A 20,688-nucleotide genomic window follows, 5' to 3' on the forward strand; every position below is an offset into this window, starting at 1 on the left:
GAATGTAATTGACTATAGATACTGATTGTTAGAAACAAAGGAGACCGATAACATCTATATATGGAACCGTTAAACATTTGCAGTGAAACTAATGTAATCTAAGTACAGTTTATTCAAGTTTTAGGCGCTTTACTTGGGAGTTTCCATCTTCTGCTTCTATAAACTTCCTCTAAACTACATTTATTTGATGCATTTAGTTACTTCGCAGGTTCAGATTATTCAGTGTTTGGTGCCTAATAGTTGCAACTAATCAGTTGGTGTTTTAGGTGGGATAGTGTCAGAGAGGGTCCTGCATCAGAGCCAAAGAAGCACATTTACAGATTAGTTTATTTTATCAGCAATCTGACAGACAAATCACTGATTACTGATAATCAGAAAAAGGTCAAATGAGCAGTGTACTGCTATTTAAAAAGTATGCCAGTGGTTTCTTTGATAATAACATAAAGGAAAAAAGTTGGATAAACATAGAAAGGAAATCAGGAAATTACAAAAAACAACAAAGTACAAACATTGAAGCTTTGACACATCCATTAATTGAACATTTCTGAGGTCACATTTTCTTTAATCATCTCATTTTTATTACTTGCAGTTTTACTTCACTAAATCTCTGACGAAATGGCCAAATCGCATGAAGTACCTACATTTTAACATGCTTGACTTCTTACTGCATCTATCTGATGCCAGGTGAAGACAGCGGGAGGACGTGTTGATCAAACAAATCTCATGTAACTGAGTAATTCCATACTTTTTTCCATCACTGTGTAACTAAACTCTGTAGTATGCAGCTGATGTATCTTTTGATTTATCACAAACAAACAGGGGTTTGCCCTGCGCTTTTCACAGTATGTTCAGGAAATTGCGCATTCTAAGACAGAAATGAACGACGAGTTGCGTGTTATTACCCAAACAGAAACTTTTACAAAAGAAAGAAAAACCCATGAGTGTAACTTTCATCCATCTTCACTCATTTCATCATAAATACATTTTATATTCTTGCATCAATCCCTGTGTTTTTTTCTATAGTATGCTGACATGATAAACTCCACCATAGAGAAGAGCAACACAAATAAAAATACATTTTTTTTAAATCAGGTGTTCTCTGCAGGCTCTGACAGAATGGTGTAGTTGCCTGCCTTTGCCTCCGGACTGTAAACAACTGTGGGGATATTTTCCTTCCGATTGAGCCGACACAAGATGGCGGTGCACAGCGCAACCGACGAGACCTGAAAGACAGCGAAGCAGAGCCAGGTCTTACTCTCTGTGTGTCTCTTGTTATAAGATGCTTTGACAACACAGCGCTGCAGTTTCAGAAAGGGACAGAGGGCGGCAGACGAGACAAAGCAGAAGAGTCGATGGATTCTCCTACTGAGAACGCTTTTTCTCCACTATCACGACCCAAATATATGCTGATTTAAGATGTGATGGGGTTGAAATTACTGAAACAATTAACTAATGGATTAATTTTTAATTGGAGTCTTTTGAATGGATGAAAATGATTAGGAGGAAGGGAAGGGGGTCAGAAAAGGGAGGGATTGTGTTTGTGATTTTATTCCTTTTTAGCATTCTATAGTTAATTTTGTCACTGACTTGTTATGACTAAAACTGCATTAAAAAAATAATTAAATGCTCAAATAATGGATTAATATGCCCTTAAATGCACTCCAAATAATATTACATGTACTTGTTGACATTACTTAATCCATTAAAATGTAAAATATATTTTTATTTTTGTTTTAATTTTCTTCTGTATTTCTTTACTTGTAATTAACTTGCCTGCATATTCAATTTCCCCCTTTTCCCTAATTTTGCCTTATTTCCATACTATCTTGTGCATTTTTCCTTTTACATCTCTTTATACATTTCTGCACATTGCCAGATTCAGTCATCCACACCATTTCCCCGTTTACTTCAAAGAGCTCCTTGTTTTACCGTCTTGTGACTGATGTCAGGGACAGCCTTCACTGCATTAAAAATCATCCCCTTGAATAAATCTAAGTAGTAGTTTACTTTTCTGGCCCTGATTGCTATCTGCAGGTATATTCTTATGGCCCACACAACCTTCACCAATATGACAGGGAGATAGAACCAAGATGAGGAGAACAATGTGTCAACAGCTGTGAATTAAGTGTAAATGAGAGCCGTAAAGAATGAAATGGAGAGTGAGGAACTGACATCATGATGAGCATTAGTGCACAGTGAAATGAAAGGAGCGGTTTGATAAGATGGCGGGTAGGTGGGAACAATCACGACAGACACACACAGACTGACGGTACATACCCAGAGTAATATGATGCCCGCCATTATGACCAGTATAAAATTTATGATAATCATCATTTGGCTGATCAAGTGTGGAAGGCAAGGCTGAAACGGGAGAGCGGGTCAATCAGCGCAACGTTTTATACAGGATCGTCACTACAAAACACATTTATGGTAATCTGTCTGGGTTCAGAGGATATTTCTGCCTAGGGTATACAGTATGTAAAGTAACAGTTAACACAGCTTACACATCAATTTGTAAATACAGATATGAAGATCTTAATTACAAAGGTTTTTATTACCTCCTCATAAATCATCGTGGGCCCATACTTGTTCAGGCTGCTCATTCTGGGAGCTAAAACCTAGAAATCACAGACATTCATCATTAGGTGCATGACTATCAGGTATTACTGTAACCATTAAAAGCTAACATGTTGATGTTAACATGTCATCAACCAATTACAACATTTACATTTTTAAAGTGCCTTTAGTTTTACAGGTGAGTACTACATTAAATAATAGATCAGCCTTGATGCACAGGGGTTTGGTAGAGAAATTAAGCAGCAATCACACTCACACATGGATTAGTGGAATCTTCATGGCACACGCAGTATATCGAGATGTTGTAGCCCCAGTCCTGGTAGCCCTGTTCCATTCCACAACACTGCAACTGAGTCGCAAGGTGAAAGGAAGAGGAGAGTTAAAATACATAGAGGGACTTTTTAACTGCAAAAACATACCTTGACCCCCCACCTCCCGAGTCCTCTTACTAATAACTGTTTTAAACTTGAACTTCAATGCACAAACAGGGTTACTTACTTCACTCTGCAACTCCTCAAATTCTTTCAAAAAACTGTCACTAGCATTAGTCAGTGGCAGCATCTCCCGGTAGTGCATCTTTACTCCTTCAGCCATCTGCATGACAAAACAAAGTGATATAAAAGTGTATAAAATGTTAGCGTTTTTTTTTTTTTTTTTTAGAAGTGCATTTGTGATTCATGTAATGCACTCAGTCAAAAACAAAAATGAGCAGCAGCTGTAAATATCACATATTATACATAAGTCAGCTTAGAGTGTTCAACCGGCTCAAATCAGCTAGCAACAGCCGACATTTTAGCTGAAAAAAATCCAAGTAGTTTTGTTTGTTTCTTGTTACCCGATATGACTTTCGAGGGCTGAATCTGCCTCCCAGTATAACCGTAAACCATAAATGTGTGGCATGTTTTTTAAGCATCATGTATTTTACCATTATGTGCATATTTTTAGAACATTCTGTGGTCTTTTTCCTTTAAAAAACAAATCAGCCATAAACATCAAAAAGTCAGTTAGGGCAATCGACTAGCTCACAAAGCTAATTTAAGTGTTAGCATTTGCTTACACTAGATAGTTACAGCTAAACAAATCAGCTATTAAACGCCGTTATTCCAGGACAGAAACAGTAAAGCCTGCTTTTGTTTATTTCTTGTAAAGCGATGTTTGAATTTCAAGGCTTACATCTGCCTGAGTTTTTACTGTAAACCATAAATGTGCCATGCAAGAAAAGCAGCTTCAGTAGCACGTCTTTAACCATCATATTTAGACATCATGTGCATAATTTAGACAGGCTTGTCCTTTAAAAACATATTAGCAGTAAACATTAAAAGTCTGCTTGAGTGCTCTACTTGAGTGCTCTACTTGCTCACATGGTTAGTTTTAGTGTTAGCATTTGTTTACATAAACTAGCTACGGCTACACAAACTGCTAGCGGCACCTAGCATCCTCGGCTAGAAATGAGAAGCCTGCTTTTAAGCATAGTGTACTTAGCCATCATGTAAAGTCAATCACCTGTAAACATTAAAAAAAGTCAGCTTTAGTGCCTTAACTATCTCACTCAGTTAGTTTTAGCTACAGCCAAACTAACTTGGCAACAGGCGTCATTTCAGGTGAAAAAATTCACACCATCTTCTGCACAAAAGAAGCCTGCTTTTACGTCTTGTTTCCCGCCTGAACCTGCCTCCTTTATCACTGTAAACCTTTACTGTGTCACTGGAGAATGGAAAACAGGTGTGGCAACGTTAACGGTAGACAGGGTGGCATTTAGCCAGCCTTTTACTCCAACTTTGCCCCTACCCTGATAGCGCTCTGAGGTACTTCAATAAGCTTTATATAAAAACAATAAAGCCATTTCCTGATGCATCCTGCTAGCTTACATGGTTTGTGTGAGTTGTTGTGAGTGCAAATTTTTCCTGGTTCGCAAAGAAACAAGTAACAAAAATCGAAGTGTACTTTGAAATACCTTTGGTAGCACAATCAGCCCTCCAATTTCATTGACAATCAAGTACAGACTGCTCAGGATCATGGCAACTGCAAACTGAGACACACGCACAGACATACAGTATACATGCATGAGCCATCAGATTCTGGGAAAAAGACTTTATTATTGCTACAAGAAGTAGAACTACTAAAAATGAATAATAAAGATGTGTTTTTCTTTACCCACCACTATCAGCGCCCATTTCTTCTCTTTGTTGGCACCGTACAGGCCAATGCCGGCGAAGAGAAGAGTTCCGATGGAAAAAACATACATGGCACGTATGCCTGGGAGCAAGTTCTCTACCTGCCGGGGAAAAAAAGAGAACCGTGACAGCACAATGAATGAATGGATGGCTGGATATATAGATAGATTATATGTGCATGTGTTACCTCTTCATCGTCGTGGAACTTTCCGTGGCTGAACAGAGTCAGTGCCAACAGCAAGGCACTCATGATCTGCAACAACACAAACACACAGCCAAAATTACTTGCTGGTAAAAGAGACACACAAATTTTAGTCACAGAAATAAATAAATAAATGAATAGAATTATCAAGAAAATGTGAAGGAATGACAGTTCTTAAGTCATGTTAAAGACTCCTCAAGTTAGCATGCTAACCAGCTAGCCCCAGCCCATACCTTTCCCGTAACAGCTCCCAGTCAGGGACCACTAGCTGCACAGCTAGCTGAGCTAACTAGCTTACGGCAGCTACAGTTTTCAGCAGTTAGCAGTTACTCTGGTGACATGCTGCCCCCCGCATCTGTATGTATTCAAGAGGTAGCCAGTTCTTACATATTGCACCTTTAAGTATGAACATTACTTAAGAATTGGTTGGCCGAGATAGACAGGTGACACTTTAAAGGGTAAAACCTGAATAAATAAGCTGAGGAAAAAAAACAAAAGAAACTGCAAATGCTGCTCGATGAGCTGAAGTGACATCTGCATTCAGATTTACGGGAAAGACGTCAGTGAACAGTGTCAGAAATTGTGCATGGTTGACGTAATCACTTGTTGAGAAATTGACTTATTGCTCATTGATTCGGCTGACCCAGCCAAGATGACTGTGCTTGACCCTCCGCGTCAGCTACTACAGGCTCAATACCTGTGTTGATCCTACTGAGGCGTTACAAAGTCTGTTCCTGTTATAAGAGCTCTGGGAAAAATATGGCGAGAGCATGTTGCTCCCACAGCTTGTTGAGGAGTCAAACTCCATTATGAATAACTGAGCACTAAGCGACAGGGAGGTAACCACCAGCCTCCCTGAAAACAAGTGTGACAGTTAGAAAACACCTGGGGGGGACACAAGAACAGGCAAAACCACATAATCCAGTTCCCATCTACTGGCGGTACATGGGAACTGATGTCAATCTGTGTTCGTGAGGCCCTGAAAACACCCACCTATACCAGTATAGCGGGCGCTATAGGCAATTAAGAAGGCTGCTCTTTCCAACCTTGTAAACTAAACTTTTGATTTTTTGTATCACATGCATACAAACATAGGGGTTCAACACACGTTTCTTTGTGAAGTACTCAAAATGGGCTTGTGACGGACAGCCACTGCCTCGATGAGAAGCTGTGCATTGTGGTCCTACAATGTTGCGCTGCCGGCGAAGATTAGAAAACACGCATTGTTACATGTCGATACTGGTGGTGATTTTGTTTTCAGTCACACCTACAGAAGTCGAGCGCCTACATAAAATGTCGCCGTGACCACAACAGTAAATATCCGCGCTTCATTTAGCCCGCGAGCATTGTTGAGTGTTGTTGTGTTGCTGTTCTATGATATACTGTATTGAACTTACTGTGATATTGTATTATACCTGCTCTACACGGATGGAGCCAGTGAATCTTTAGCACAAATGGAGGTTGTTCATATGTTTGGAATAAACTAATTAAAACTTATTTTCTACATTTAACACAGATTAACACTTGGAAATTAGACTGGAAGGACTCATCTATACATCTGTAGTCAAGTTAAAAGTTTACTTTATACTTGAAATATGAAGTTCCTCCAGCCCAGTGCAGCTCAGTGCAACTTAAAAAACAATTGAATTGGCCGGAACGCATAGAAGTCACGAGTCATGCAGGTTAAAGTGAATGTACCTTCTGTATCTGTCGAGAACGCTGGCACCAATAATTGTTCCATTAACATCCTTAAAATGGATTTTGGTCAATTTTCTGTCTCTTTCTGTGATGTTTTAGGTGCTGAATGATGGTTTGTTTGCTAATTTGCTGATTTATGGCCAAAGCACTGAGTCATGAGGTTTAACAGGTGTGTAGCTGAGATTAAAAAAAATGTGGCGATCATCGGGGCTGGAAGTAGGGACTGTGGGCAGATTTTGTCACTACTACGTAAGACGCAGTCATAAAACTTTACGGGTGTTTAGCTGAGATAAAAAAATGCAGGAGTTTGAACATGGGTGTGGTCCCGGACATGAGTACTGGTTACTCGTGTATTAATGTAATAATCACTACTGATTAGACTTGGGCCGGAACGGCCAAAAGTTGATGGCGGTGTTGTCCCAATTCTGGTTTAGTTTTTGCTTTTGGTTTTAAAGGGGCCACTGCAGAGTTTCAGAAAGCAATTCAGAAAAATCAGAGAGGCAATATCAAACATATCAATGAGGCAATAATACATAAGACTCAAATAATCATTGTTTCCATAACTGAATGAACAAGCTGTTCTCAGAGGAAAATAAGGTCCCCAGAACACTGTTTTGAAGCTAGAACAGGTGGCAGGGTCCACCACAAATAAACAAAACAGTATGAAGCTGTGTTGTCCTTTAAAGGTCAGCTTGTTTATTCGATTTATTCGGGCATGAAAACAAAGAGAGTTTGTTTATTTGTCTAAGTGACGAAGACCTTCCTCTTTCGATCAAAACGTTGTCCTTAAAAAAAAAACACAGCCCTACTTTAAAGCTGAAGTGGACATAAAATACATCTGCGATGCAACAAAGCTAAACGATTGATCAATCCATGATTCGGTCTGTCCAGCAGCTACTGTGACAATCAACTCACCTCTGAAATCGCTCTTCTAGAGACAGGAACAAGAAAGAGATAAGGTGAGAAAGAGCCGACTGATTGATTTATCTTGAGGGGAACTGTTGCGAAACAGCTGCAGCCTGTCTTAAATGAACAGTACAATAAATAAACAGGTTCATAAGGATAAGGGCCTTAAAATATAAACAGGTTAAAAACGTCAATGCAAATGCCACATTTCTAGCTTCCCAATCTTGAGGATTTGCTTCTTTTTCTCTGTCATATGTGATAATAAACTGAATGTGTTTGGGTTTTTACACTCCCTTAGCAAAAAGTAGTTTATTCAAGTGTACTACAAGTATACTTATCTCATACTAAAACAGAGACAGTATACTTGAAGTGTACTTTTTATATACTATATTTGGTTTGTGAATGTGGTTGTGAATAAGACGATGTGTACGACAGTTATGGGTTAAATCACATCCTTGTTCTGTGGTTAAATTGTGTCAAGTTAACAAAGATGATAAAAATGTTGTCACCGTGAGTGAAGGGGTGTTTTCCGGGAGAGATTCCCATCTGTTAAATTACAAATAGTAGTATTTAATATGTCTTGATTTAAGCACAGAATAAGGTCAAGTCATTGACTTGTACTTACATTTACTTTAGCACAGTAAAAATGCCTTTCACTACACACATTTGTTTTAAGGTATTATTCCTGTTATAAACTTACATGTTAATAAACTAAGATGTGGACTTGAAATATTTATTCAGTACACTAGTAGTATATAGATGAGTGTACTTATTGTATACTTTAAATTGTACTTCTGTAAACTTAAAATGACCTCATAAAGTATACTTAAAGTACACTTTTATAAACTTAAAATGTTCCAATTTTGTCTGAAGAAGTATTAAATTAGTATAGTTTCTATTATGCTACAAGTACATTGTCCATAGTATAATTGCTATACTTATACGTATACTCAAGCATACGTAGCATACATAGCATAAGGGCTGTTATTCAAACAAATGAACCAACTGGATTTGGGGGCACAGTTCACTATTTTCACTATTACTATTATTACTTTTACTTTTAATCTGCACCAAACTTTGTGTCAACTACAGGAGCTAATATTGAGCAGATGAGTTAGTGAAGATAAGAGATAATTGAAGGGTTTCTTTGAAAACATCATAGTTGCCACATAACAACGTGTAAATAATAAATGCCCTAAATGTAAATAACGTCTTAACAGGTGTAATGTAATATTATGAGCTGCCAACAAGCAGTCATAGTCACATACCAAGTCGCTGTTATGGCAAATGATCAAATGAAACTTTGTGAATTATAAAACCTTTCCTCGTCCGGCAGAGGTTTGATTTCGCCGCATCGTGCGTTTACCAAAATGTCTATTCCACCAATACGAAAACTTCAGTCCAGCAATCCACCACAACATCCCGATCGTCTGGAGCTGGAACTCCAAACTCCAAATTCCCCCCCTGTGGTCTCTGGCCGCGATTGTTTTTCCTGAGTTATGTTCCAAAGAACATAAAAAAAAAAAAAAAAACTTACCGCGATCAAAGTTGTCACGACGATGTAACTCCGCTTCAAACACACGTTCACTCTCCCCATCTTTGTTTGTTTGTTTGCTCGTCTCGACCGATCTATTAAAGCACAGTTCAGATCTTTACACCAGGACAAGCCTACATGCCTCGGACAGAGAGAGAGTCTACCCTGAGATTGACAGGGACAAAATACAGTGTTTGCCGCTGCGCACTGCAGCCTGGTGTTTAGGAGCGTCCGTGGAGATTTGGGGGGCGAGGGGGGTCCCACATGTTGTGAAGGCCCTCCCTCCCCTTCTGGAAAAAGGAGGGCTGGGTATGTGTGTGGGTGGAGTTGGAGAGGCAGGGGTGAAATATTTGTATGCACGTTGCTCAGAAATAGTACAACTTTAATTCATTTGTGCGTGTGTGTGCGTGCGTGCGTGTCTTAGGGGCACAAAACAAAGAGAAACAATTTTCAAGCCCTCATCTGAGCATAGTAGCCGCTGTTTATCAAACGTGTGTACTAAAGTAAAACAACAACAAAAAACCAAACAGTTCAGACAGTTAACATCTTTACAGTTGCTTAACTGGAATCGAGGGAACTTCCAGTAAAGCGACTGTGGAGAGAGACAGTTGACTGTTGAATCATGAACATACATGCTTGTTCTAAAGAAATGCCAAGTCCTGTAATGATTTGAACTGCCTACAGAATTTGTCACAGACATTAAACATCATCACACTAAACCCAGAGACTCATCCACTCACTAGTCCGTCTTTACAGGCCGAGTTTAGTTACAAGCTATTCTAACTCCGACCTCACAACTTGTACATTGATCAGTTTATATAAAACCTGTATTGTAACTGTGTAGTGAGACACTTGGCGCTGGTGACGTTCAAGCCATGCGACCGCAATGACACCTGTTTGTAGCCGAACATGATCTTTTTTCTTTTTTTTTTTAACTTGTAGAGGTTTAATTTATGCTTTGAAAAATCACAACGGCGGTGTTCATCTGGGGAGACTGTCTTGCTGAACAAATTGTGCAAGTATCATAAAGTCGTGTTTGCCACAGAGCTTATTTTTGGCAAGAATCCCAGATCCAACTCAAGAATCCCGTAGGCTTTTTGTCCAGGAAACTGGGACGTTGAGTAACCTGATGACGTGGGCCCGTATGCACATACGCAATGAATGTGTTCTTGAAGGGCCGTTAGTATGCAGTGTTAACACATTGCAGGAACTGAAAGTAAGTAGAAACCTGAAGGCAGGGAATCACATTTCTTTTTTCTTTTCTTTTTTTATTTGTGTGTGTGCGACTGAACTTGCCTTCTGTTCAATCCCCATAAAGCAGTTTTTGTCTGCTGTTGTCTTGGATGAACAAAGGAACCAGTGAGTGGCTGCATCCCATGACCTTTTCTGAGAGTTCCCAGTATGCATATGAAAGATGCTCACACTATCTAAATATCTATCTATCTATCTATCTATCTATCTATCTATCTATCTATCTATCTATCTATAACAGTTTCCATTGTTCAGAGTGGAGCATTTCCTGATGGAGAAAGGAAACATCTGGAGAAAATGATCAACACACACACCAGTGCTGACATCAACACACACACAGCTTATTTAGTCCTAAAGGTTCAGTGTTCACCAGTGTACATCCACAAAGTCTTTGGCAGACGCGTGTGTTCATTGGCCCGCGTTCGCACATCTGCAGGACATGAAAACACAAAGACACTCTGTGATGTAAAGGATGCTGGTGGGCAGGGAGGACACAGAGTGCAGCAAAAAGCCCTTTACTGGAGGTGCTCGGACCAGTTCTGCTGTCTGGAGATTAATGTTGCGCAACTATATCAACATTGAGCAACCTCTTGGGAAAATGTGGGAACGCTCTAAGACTTAAATGATACAGATGTGAAATGTAGGGTGTTATGAGAAAATGTTGTTGACGTTGATTTGAGAAATGACCCCCACTGCAGTTGACCCTTAAAGATGTCCTTTCAGTGCTGGGACAATGGCCCTTGCACAAAACAGGTCTGTCGATGCACTAGAAAGATATAAACATTTTTTTTTAGTTTGTGCTACATGACTGGTGAAAAAAGAGAGAGAGGGCTGTGGTATTCCTGTTTGCCGTTCGGAAAACTTACGACTACCAGAACGGACTATGCTGCTCCTGACCAATAAAGACACACTGATGGGTGACGTGCTCCAAGCTGGGCGGCGCTTCATATTCACCCGTTTGAAACAGTGGGCAAACAATGGGCCCTATCTTACGCCCAGCAGAAAACGGCGCACAGTGCAACAGACCCTTCCTTTGAGCGGACTGGGGACACCAACCACAGTTTTAATGAAGTGACACCCCCTTTCTGCTTTACAACCAAGTGCTTGAACTGACTTCCTGTCACACCTGCCTCTGCAATGGAGGGACCTAATATGGTGGTCTGTACCACCAGCTCTGTATGTGAGTGGCTTCACTTTGTTCTCAAAGCAAAGCCCTGCACTCTCTCTTGCCTGACCAGACTGGAAGGAGATGGAGAAAAAAGACATAGGTCCAACACTGGCACCATACTTCCTGTATGCTCATCCATAGGCTCGAGCCCTCAGATGCCCAAACGAAGAGAGGTGAGCATCACTACATTGTCTCTGTTTCTCTGAGTGCTATGGTGAACCACCTAGCACTTTACCTCAAACATCCCTGTGTCCAAACCCACTTTGAAGGACTATATCCGTCTTTAGGCTCAAAGTTGGGGAAGGCGATTCTGGAGAGGGATAGTCAATTGTTGAATCTCATTCCCAGGTCAATGAATACTGATGTTTTGGGCCAGTATAAGGCCCAGATTTTAACCCATAATATCTGTATTTGACAACCTGGGACAGCAAATCAACTATCTTTCCCCAGAGTCGCCTTTCCTACCTTTAAGGTAAGAAGTCATAATCTCTTGGACGCTGGTTGATCCCTGTTTTTTCTACGGATGACTGGTTAAGGCAGCTGTCCTGATAATGCTGACTCTGTCTCCTAGGCAACCAAGGCCAATTGATCTGATGCCTTGGACACTTTCAGACAGCCAGTCTCTAGATTGTGTATCCATGTGACGGCAGGATCACACAACGTGACGTAGGACAACGGAGGTAAAAATAGTTTCTTGTTTAGATTCTTGTAGAATCCTTTCATCTGTGTAGATCAGTAAAGAGTAACCTTATTTGGACACCAAGCAAGTCTATGGGGTCTGTCGGGGGTGAAATACTCCCTGTTTAGGAAGTGACCTTCAGAATGGGTCTGGCACTACCCACTCTTCTCATTTGTGTCGCTTATGCCTCCTCCATCTAGCATAAATAAATGATTCAGCATAATACATCCCAGTCTCTTGAGCTGTCTTAAGAAATGAGTTATCCAGCTCCTAAGAATATATTGATGTTTGCTGATTGTATGTGTATGGTTCCAGTCTTTATGCTAAGCTAAACTTACTGGCTGCTCATGGCAAGACAGTCAATCAGCATCAAACTCAACCCCTCACATTTTGATGTTTATGGGAGCTGTGTGTCTGTGTGAAGTATTATACTGTACATTTTGTAATTCAAGTACTTGTGGATAGAAAACGGGAACGAGCACTCTGTTCCATCACTTACTCCCATTGTTTTGGAATACTTTGGCTCCGCTGACACTCCAGCTGTGTGTTAACTGCTGTGGGGGAAAACAAATCTTTTTACAGAAATACACTGACATCATCACTAAAGCATGGTATTTAAGAACCTCATTTGTAAAATAGCAATAAAAGCACTGCAACGTGGTAAAGAAGGTATTTTCCCTTCCTTAAAATTTAAAGCAGATGTAAGTCCTACCCCAGTCCCAGGCGGGGACAATTTCAGGGCCCTTGTCCAGAGCAGCTGAGACGCAGCAGCATCAGTATTAAAAACATACCACTTGGAGGATCATCTTGCAGTTTTCTCCCTCTAAGGAAGTTGTAACTCATCTGTGTCTATGATAAGAGCTGAGAAATAGTGCATGTGTTTACATATGTTGCTCCAAATTCCTCAGACAAGTAGTCAGTCTGTCAATCTGTCAGTCTGTATCTGTTACCACCAGCAAAAGTGTACATGTTTGTGCCCTTCACATGATTTATGTCATAAGATAAGGTAAAAGATGTCAAAATGTGCCTGTTGTGAAGAGCGAGAAATGCTCCTTTAACTCCCTTTTAATAGTACTCTTCAGGCGGAAAGGAAGAAGAGTTTTTGGGCAACACACAAGAGTGCAGGGAGTGTGTGTGTGTGTGTGTGTGTGTGTGTGTGTGTGTGTGTGTGTGTGTACTGTTTCCCAGCATTGATTTCTGTATTCTGGATATGTTTACATGCTGAGACAACGTGAGTCAACACTATATCACATCACTCAGCATGTGACAGTTTCATTATCATGTAGGAACAAGATGAATTGCTTAAAGTCAATGATCGGCTCTTCTCAGGAAGAAGATGTGTACAATTTCCGACCACTGGACAGCCCAGTTCCAGTAACCTATCCCCATTCGATGACTTATCTTCCCTGCAGCTTTTTTTGTAATAATAATAAGGCTGATACTATTATTGGTATTACTGTCAAATGTGAACTTGTCTCAGTTGCTCCTCGCAGTGAGTGTCTGTCCCTTTAAGAGAAGTCACGTGACGGCCACATGACCCGGAAGAGGACTGATTTGTTTCAGCGTTGTTGTGTTTACATCAACCGCCTCTCGTTTACACACCGCATGCAGCTTCGTTGGCTGAATGAGTAGCATACATACGGCTAAGACTTTGTTATTTCTCCGAAGCAAACTCATGTCCCCGTTCAAAGACAGTTACGTGCTGTGGTTTCTTTGTTAGCGCGGGTACAGCTCTCTGTATCCACAGACGAGGTAGGAAATATGTGCATGATATTATTGTAAACAAACGGGTTATTAAGCATGTGTAACCCGTGCGTAAGCAGAAATAAAGCCCCTGTCATCCTTTTAAGCCCTCTGATATCGCTTTTGAAGGTGTACCCGACCCTCGCTGCCTTTAACATTTTTCTTTCTGTCCTTCTCAGCGACAAGAATAAGTGACAACTCTGCAGTGTTTGGATGAAGTGACCATGAGGCAGGACAGTGATGCTGTGAACGTCCCCGCATGCTTCATCTCAAACCATGAAGGCTTCCTTGGGAGCATCAAGAACTTAATCAGAGACTTTGTGGTGACTGAGATAGACATCACTGGACAGCGTGTTAACACAGCTGCAGACACACAGACAGCAGCCTGTGCCTCCTCACATCAGAACAATGAAACCAGAGCAGAATTCGAAGAGGACAGTCGGTGCTTGGTCTCACAGGATGCTGACGATTCAGCTGATTGTGGGGACGATGTCACCATCCCTAGTCCAGGCAGTTTTGATCTGAGCGTGATTCTAGGCCAGTCGGTCAGCGACGAGCTCGAGCAGTTTGTGTTGACTCTCAAAGATGAGAAGACGACCAAGCAGGAGCTCTCTCTGGGGTGCTTCCCCGACAAGCACCACCGAGCAAACGTCCACCGGGCCGTCAGGCACCGCTTCCCCTTCCTCATGACCGTCACCATTCAGCCTGAGATCAGGGTGAGGGAAGACCCTGACTACAGGGAGCTCTCCCAGCTGGTCACAGAGGACGAGGCGGAGGACTTCTTCAGGTTCATAGACGCCAAAGTGCGAGGCTCATCCTACACGTTCGGCCCCGACGACAGCAAGGAGCACAGGACGGTGGTCCACCACTTCTTGAGTCGAAGGTTTGGCAAACTGGTGGAGACGAAAAGCTTCAGCGACCAGGGGACGACTGCGATCTCGGTCAGGCTGAGAGAGCAAGGGAGGCCGAAGAAGAGAACAGCAGAGGAACGCAAAGAAGAAGAAGTTTACACCGGTGAGGTGTATGATTGCAATGGTTTCTCTGAATGAAACTTCTAACGTCAGAAAAAAAGAAATCCATCCTAAAAATATACAAATCACTTTGAAATAACACTGCGAAATCCGGCAAATATTCACATTTAAGGAGCTGGACCCACCAAACATTCGGCACTCTAATCAAACATAAAAATCCATTGATCTGCTAATAGTTTCAGCTCTAGTAAGGTGACCGTAATTGCAAAAATATGTGCACTTTGCCCTGGTTATATCTGCCTCTTTGTTCAGACTTGGGACTCATATCAGTTGGCGTTTATTATCAGTATGTTTTTTGTTTTTTTATACAGGAAAAGCTTGGAAAAGTATCACAAAGTACACACAGGACAATACATTTTCTGTTATTTCTACTCAAGTCAGTTGACTCTCACAAGGTCACTTACATACACCCTCACAGTCACAAACCAACTGATATCATGAAATATTTTTAAACAAATCATATGGAACTACAAGCCAGTGCCAGTACACTGGGTGATTTCCCCATTCATCGTTTCTCCTTTGTCATGTAAGGATGTCTGAAATAGAAATGTCTTTTTTTATTTTGTTGGTTTTTTTTTGTTTTTTTTTCGAGATGCATTAGAAATCGGCAGAAATTCAAATCGATTTCCCTCTAAGTGTTGTGTGTCTGTCCGATAGGTTTCACTCTGTGTAAGGAGAACCTGGAGACTCTTGAGGCCATCAGCTACATGGCAGCAGCTCTCGGCGTCCTGCCATCAGATTTCACCTACGCTGGGATCAAGGATAAGAGAGCCATCACGTACCAGTCCATGGTGGTCAAGAAGGTCTCACCTCAACGGTATTTCTGCGTTCCTTTCATGGATTTGGTCGGTTTGCAGAACTGTTTTTCCCTACTCAAGACAATGAAAGTTAAACCAATCCTAAAAGATGTTAAGGATTCTTGAGTTCACGTTGAAGCCTCAAAATCCGTGTGAAACTGTCATTTCTTCTCTTCTGACCACTTATCTCTTATTTTTCCTCACCAGGTTGAAAGAGAAGACTGCAGAGTTCGAGAAGAGAGGGATGCGCCTGTCGCAGATCTGCTCCGTCAGCGAGCCTCTGAGGCTTGGACGGCTGCAGGGGAACCACTTCGACCTGGTCGTCCGCGACCTGAGACCACACAGGGCCACTGACACACTCACTAACACACACACTCGCCTGGCAGGGCTGGTACAGGAAGCAGTGGAGAATGTCGAGGTAGTTGTCATATTTGCTCACAACAGTGTACACCATCACATTTATGACTTTATTTGTGTTGACAAATTAAAGGGGTATTATGTAAGATTTGGCAAGCTAACTGCTGCTAACTAACCACTCGTTATTTCAGTTAGCTGTGCAGCTAGCGGCTTGGACTGGGAGCTCGGGGACCATTAGGGTATTAAAGTTTAAGCTGTTAGCATGGCTTTGGACCGAAATGGGCGAGAGCTAGCTTGTTAGCATGCTAAGATTAGTAGATGTCTTTGCAGCACATCATGATTGATCATGATGATGTTGATGACTGTTGATAGTTTGCTAAATGTTATAGCTAAAATTCCTATTGAGTTTCACAATATTAGCACAATTGTCATAGACACATGTCTTTTTGGCAAACAACTGTTCAGTAGTTATTGTGGTAGTGGGTTCTTGGGAAGCCAGAGGATTGCTGGTGTTTACATTGTTAGCACGGGAGTTTTGGTCCGGCTAGCAGGTTAGCATGCTAACTTCAGTAGGTAGGTATCTCTTTGGCACAGTAGGCTATATATACGTATTAACATTGAAGCTGTTATTCTTCACATTCTATTGATGATTTATTTAATGTTTGAATTCAGTTCAACTTCTTTGCATCAAAATCTTGACAGCAGAAGCAGAGACATCACCTTTTTCTTTACTTTTCAAAACCTGCTGCCTACATTACCCACAATACAACTAAACCAACCTTAGCTGATTTACCAGATAGCATGCAGCTTCCTCTGGAGTCACAAAAGCCTTTTTACAACTCTTTTCACATATACAGTAGGACTCCCTGAGACCTGTAAACTCACTTTGCTACAATTGTATTATGCTACAATACAAACAGATAGCTTCTGCCACATTCATCTGGTTTGTTGATCTTTGCAGGCCAGAGGTTTTGTAAACTACTACGGACCACAGAGGTTTGGGAGCGGGCAGAGCGCTCAGTCTGACCGCGTCGGGCTGGCTTTACTCAAAGAAGACATGGTAAGTTACACAGCTGATTATTACTGACGTGATCCAGATTTTGTTGTTTTTTTTTTTCTTTTCTTCATGCTGTGAAATGTGCTGTGGGTCAGGTGGGGGCTGTGCGTCTCTTCTTCACTCCAGATGAAAGCGACGATCCTCAGAGCCACGCAAAGAGACACTTCCTCGAAACAGGTGAGCCTGAGAAGGAGACCGAACGCGTCAGTTTCACTTCTCTTGGAAATGTTAAAAGATGATGTGAAAGTTGCAACCCAAGACGATTTCAACACGAAATTCGCAGTAGCCATGACAGAATATGCCCCTCAAGTAGCCACCAAGTCTCAATTCCATTTACAATTCATTTCATCATATTTTGTAGACAACCTCTCATGTCTTTGTGGTGTTGAGAACAGTTCATGTAGACACTTTCATAAGCTGATTTGGGGGATGTCAAATGTTGTAAATGACCATAAAGTAAATCCACTCTCAGCATCTGTGAATCCAACGCGCTGTAGGTACTTTATTCTCTTTGTCACACTCTCTCATCCTCCAGATAACGCCAAGGAGTCTCTGGCTCTGATGCCGCTGTCCAAGGCCAGGGAGCGACTCATGCTCCGGGCCCTGAACCGCTATGGCACAGGTCCGGACGGTTGTGCCCAGGCGTGGCTCAGCCTGCCCCACAGCATGAGAGTCTTCTACCCACACGCCTACTGTAGCAGGTCAGCCGCAGGAGGGATAACATTAACCCTTTGAACTAATCCGCCTGCGCCTACATTGGCATTTTTGATCATTATGATGTAATTTCTTGCAGTAAAAATGTCGACATTATGTAGAAAATTATTATTTTTAAATAATAATAAGACGTTTCATCAAACTTTTCTATATTAAAACATGGCGCTTATTGATTTGAAAGATTTTTTAATTGAAGAGACATAACCAAACATTTCTGAACACTTTTCTGACAAATTTGAAATATGACGTGCTCAGGTCTGCGAGAGCTGATCAATCAGAGCACACCGGGCTTTTCCGTGAGGACTTACAGAGACAGGCACTGAATCAGAGAATTCAGGGGATTAACAGAGGTGCTGCAGAGAAAAATAATGTGTTTTTGAAAATTGAGACAGTGGACAGTAAAAATTAAAAATATTAACCTGGAAATCTACCATTATCTACATTAATATTATACATGTATTGATTTATTTTGTATTATTTGCTCTTTTCAAGGAGCAAATTCTGTCTTTAATGTGTGAATTACTTACATTGAATATCTAAAATGATTCCACATCACCACAATACAACAAGTCATGATCTGTGTGTTTAAGTGTTTAATGGTGCTAACTGTTGATCTGTGTGTGGCTGGCAGAGTGTGGAACGAGGCCGTGGCACACAGGCTGACGACTCTGGGCCATCGCGCCAGGCGAGGAGACCTGGTGTGGAGGCAGGAAGGGCAAAAGAGAGAAGAAGACACTGGAGAAACCAGCTTACCTGAGGCAAGAGAGGACAGATGATACATTTACATTGACACAGTAGAGGGATAAGAACTTGCAATCAAGTTGGACAGTTTTCTTGCAGCCCTCAGTCTGACAGGAAGTCACAGAAACACTCAAATCCTGTTAACAACCCATGTGTGCTGATTCTGATGTGTTATGTGTTGATATTTTAAGGCACATATTTCAGTTAGTACACAGTCTTCACTTGTTAATTATGACAACGTAGCCTGCATTTGACACAAATTCTCAAGTTTATCTGCATCTTAACAGTTTGGTGCTGTATGTAATTCATCTGAGCAGAGCGCCCACGATGTTCTCCTTGTCTGAATGGAGGGTCAGAGGACGAGAGTGTCAGACTGTGATTTGTGATGCTGAGCTGTATGATTAAAAGAATGACTTCACTTATTTTATTTTTTTCAGAGATTTTACTCGTGATCTCTCCCAGGAAACGCTCTGGATGTTCAGAAAAAGTTGCCACATCTTGCAAACATGTCAGTGCTCAGACTTTCCTTCTTTACTTTTTCAGATCCACGTGGTGACCGACCAAGAGGAGCAAGAGGGAGTTTATACACTAGGACAGGTATGTAGTATGGAAATAGTTCTCCTTTAAAATATGACTATTTATACTTTTTTTGCGACAGTTGCTAATGTATTTTTATTCATCCTGTCAGGTGTTGTTACCGATGCTGGGAAACACCGTGATGTATCCAGAAAATGCAATGGGGACTTGGTTCCAGGAGAGACTGGCCAGAGACGGACTGGACGAGTGTCGCTTCAGAGTCGGCAGCCTCAAGCTAAACCTGCCCGGCTGCTATCGCCCCCTGCTGGCCTTTCCACGCAACCTCCGCTACCAGCTGCAGAGAGCAGCCTGCGAGGAGGGAGGAGGAGAGGCGACGGGAGGAAGCAGCAGCAGAAGAAGCGACAGGCAGCTGAACGGTACGACAGTAGGAGGGAAGCGGGACCCGCTCGCTCTCACCTTAAACTTCGACCTGGACTCCTCCTGCTATGCGACGATCTGCCTCAGAGAGATCATGAAGTGTGACCCCTAGAGGTTCGGAGGACATTGTTCCCGTCTTATTTCTACATACGTTTTCTTGTTTTGTAGTGGAAACGAGCTTTTTGTAACCCATCGTTGTGATACGTCATGAGGAGTCTTTTTGGTTTATTGTTAAGTAATGAGCGTAAGACCGATAAAACAATGTGAAACGAGATGCAAGAAAAAAAAAAAAGAAAAAAGTAAAACCGTGTAAACAGTATTTGTGTTTTGTGCCATGAATAAAATGATGAAGACTCCGTCCAACTAGGTTCTGCTTTTTAAGTAAGTAAATATGTGACATTTACTCTGACTGCATCTCAGCTGTGTTATTTCTAAACACGGGACGAGACACCGAACATGTTGACGATCTGACCTGCGATCCATTATTACATGAGCACTCAGTTGTGATTTCGTTTGTTCACAGGTTGGACCACACTCATCTCAAAACTCAGCCTTAGCCTATTACCACCCATAGTAGAATTTTATTATTTTCTTTTACAGCACTTCAAGTTTTCGTGATATGAATTTGTCATATATATCATTTTATATTAGAGGTATCCTCCCTGAAGTCCTTCGAATCTGCCTGAACTCTTCTTATTGGTCGGAATGTTCTGCATACTGATAAATCCATCCATTCCTTAACTGTGCTTTGCCTGTTGTCTTCACTGGTAGAATATTTGTCTTTACCGCCCCCCCCCTGCCTCTTTTTGAAAATGCAGCTCTCTTCAAAACCAGTTATTGTCATAGGATGAAGCAACACAACATGAAAAGGAAGTAAGAACTTTTTCCGTTTCCAGCTCCAAACAGTGTTCTGGGCACCTTGTTTTCCTCTGAGAACAGCTTGTTTATTCAGTCACTGAAAAGACCGTTATTTCACAGTTTGTATCATTACGTCTGTTACGACCCCAGTGGTTGTATTTCTATTGTGAGTGTTCTTTAATTGCCTGTGCTGAAATACCTCTCTGTTACCTGGGGGAGTGAGTGAGTGTGTGTGTGATTGGTTGCA

General features: G+C 41.4%; 2 protein-coding genes across 4 annotated transcripts; one reads left to right on the forward strand and one right to left on the reverse strand.

Moving 5' to 3' along the window:
- Nucleotides 1–308: 308 nt before the first annotated feature.
- LOC119032675 (tetraspanin-8-like) lies at nucleotides 309–9,337 on the reverse strand. Of its 2 annotated transcripts, XM_037122118.1 has the most exons (9): nucleotides 9,095–9,334; nucleotides 4,939–5,004; nucleotides 4,736–4,852; nucleotides 4,532–4,606; nucleotides 3,076–3,171; nucleotides 2,834–2,926; nucleotides 2,559–2,618; nucleotides 2,278–2,361; nucleotides 309–1,223 (listed from the first exon to the last, which is right to left on the reverse strand). In XM_037122118.1, the coding sequence occupies exons 1-9, from the start codon at nucleotides 9,152–9,154 to the stop codon at nucleotides 1,089–1,091; spliced, it is 786 nt and encodes a 261-aa protein (XP_036978013.1). In that variant the 5' UTR covers nucleotides 9,155–9,334; the 3' UTR covers nucleotides 309–1,088. The 2 variants fall into 2 exon arrangements, with proteins under 2 accessions (XP_036978013.1, XP_036978014.1); XM_037122119.1 differs by lacking the exon at nucleotides 2,278–2,361 and having other exon boundaries at nucleotides 9,095–9,337.
- Nucleotides 9,338–12,081: 2,744 nt separating this feature from the next.
- On the forward strand, nucleotides 12,082–19,992 carry pus7l (pseudouridine synthase 7 like). Of its 2 annotated transcripts, none has more exons than XM_037122117.1 (10): nucleotides 12,082–12,190; nucleotides 14,112–14,946; nucleotides 15,621–15,780; nucleotides 15,968–16,178; nucleotides 17,079–17,177; nucleotides 17,270–17,351; nucleotides 17,710–17,875; nucleotides 18,520–18,646; nucleotides 19,173–19,226; nucleotides 19,318–19,992. In XM_037122117.1, the coding sequence occupies exons 2-10, from the start codon at nucleotides 14,157–14,159 to the stop codon at nucleotides 19,693–19,695; spliced, it is 2,067 nt and encodes a 688-aa protein (XP_036978012.1). In that variant the 5' UTR covers nucleotides 12,082–12,190; nucleotides 14,112–14,156; the 3' UTR covers nucleotides 19,696–19,992. The 2 variants fall into 2 exon arrangements, with proteins under 2 accessions (XP_036978012.1, XP_036978011.1); XM_037122116.1 differs by lacking the exon at nucleotides 12,082–12,190 and adding an exon at nucleotides 13,729–13,941.
- The last annotated feature ends 696 nt before the right edge of the window (nucleotides 19,993–20,688 follow it).

Source organism: Acanthopagrus latus, chromosome 14, assembly GCF_904848185.1.
Source record: "Acanthopagrus latus isolate v.2019 chromosome 14, fAcaLat1.1, whole genome shotgun sequence".
Classification (NCBI taxonomy): Eukaryota; Metazoa; Chordata; class Actinopteri; order Spariformes; family Sparidae; genus Acanthopagrus; species Acanthopagrus latus.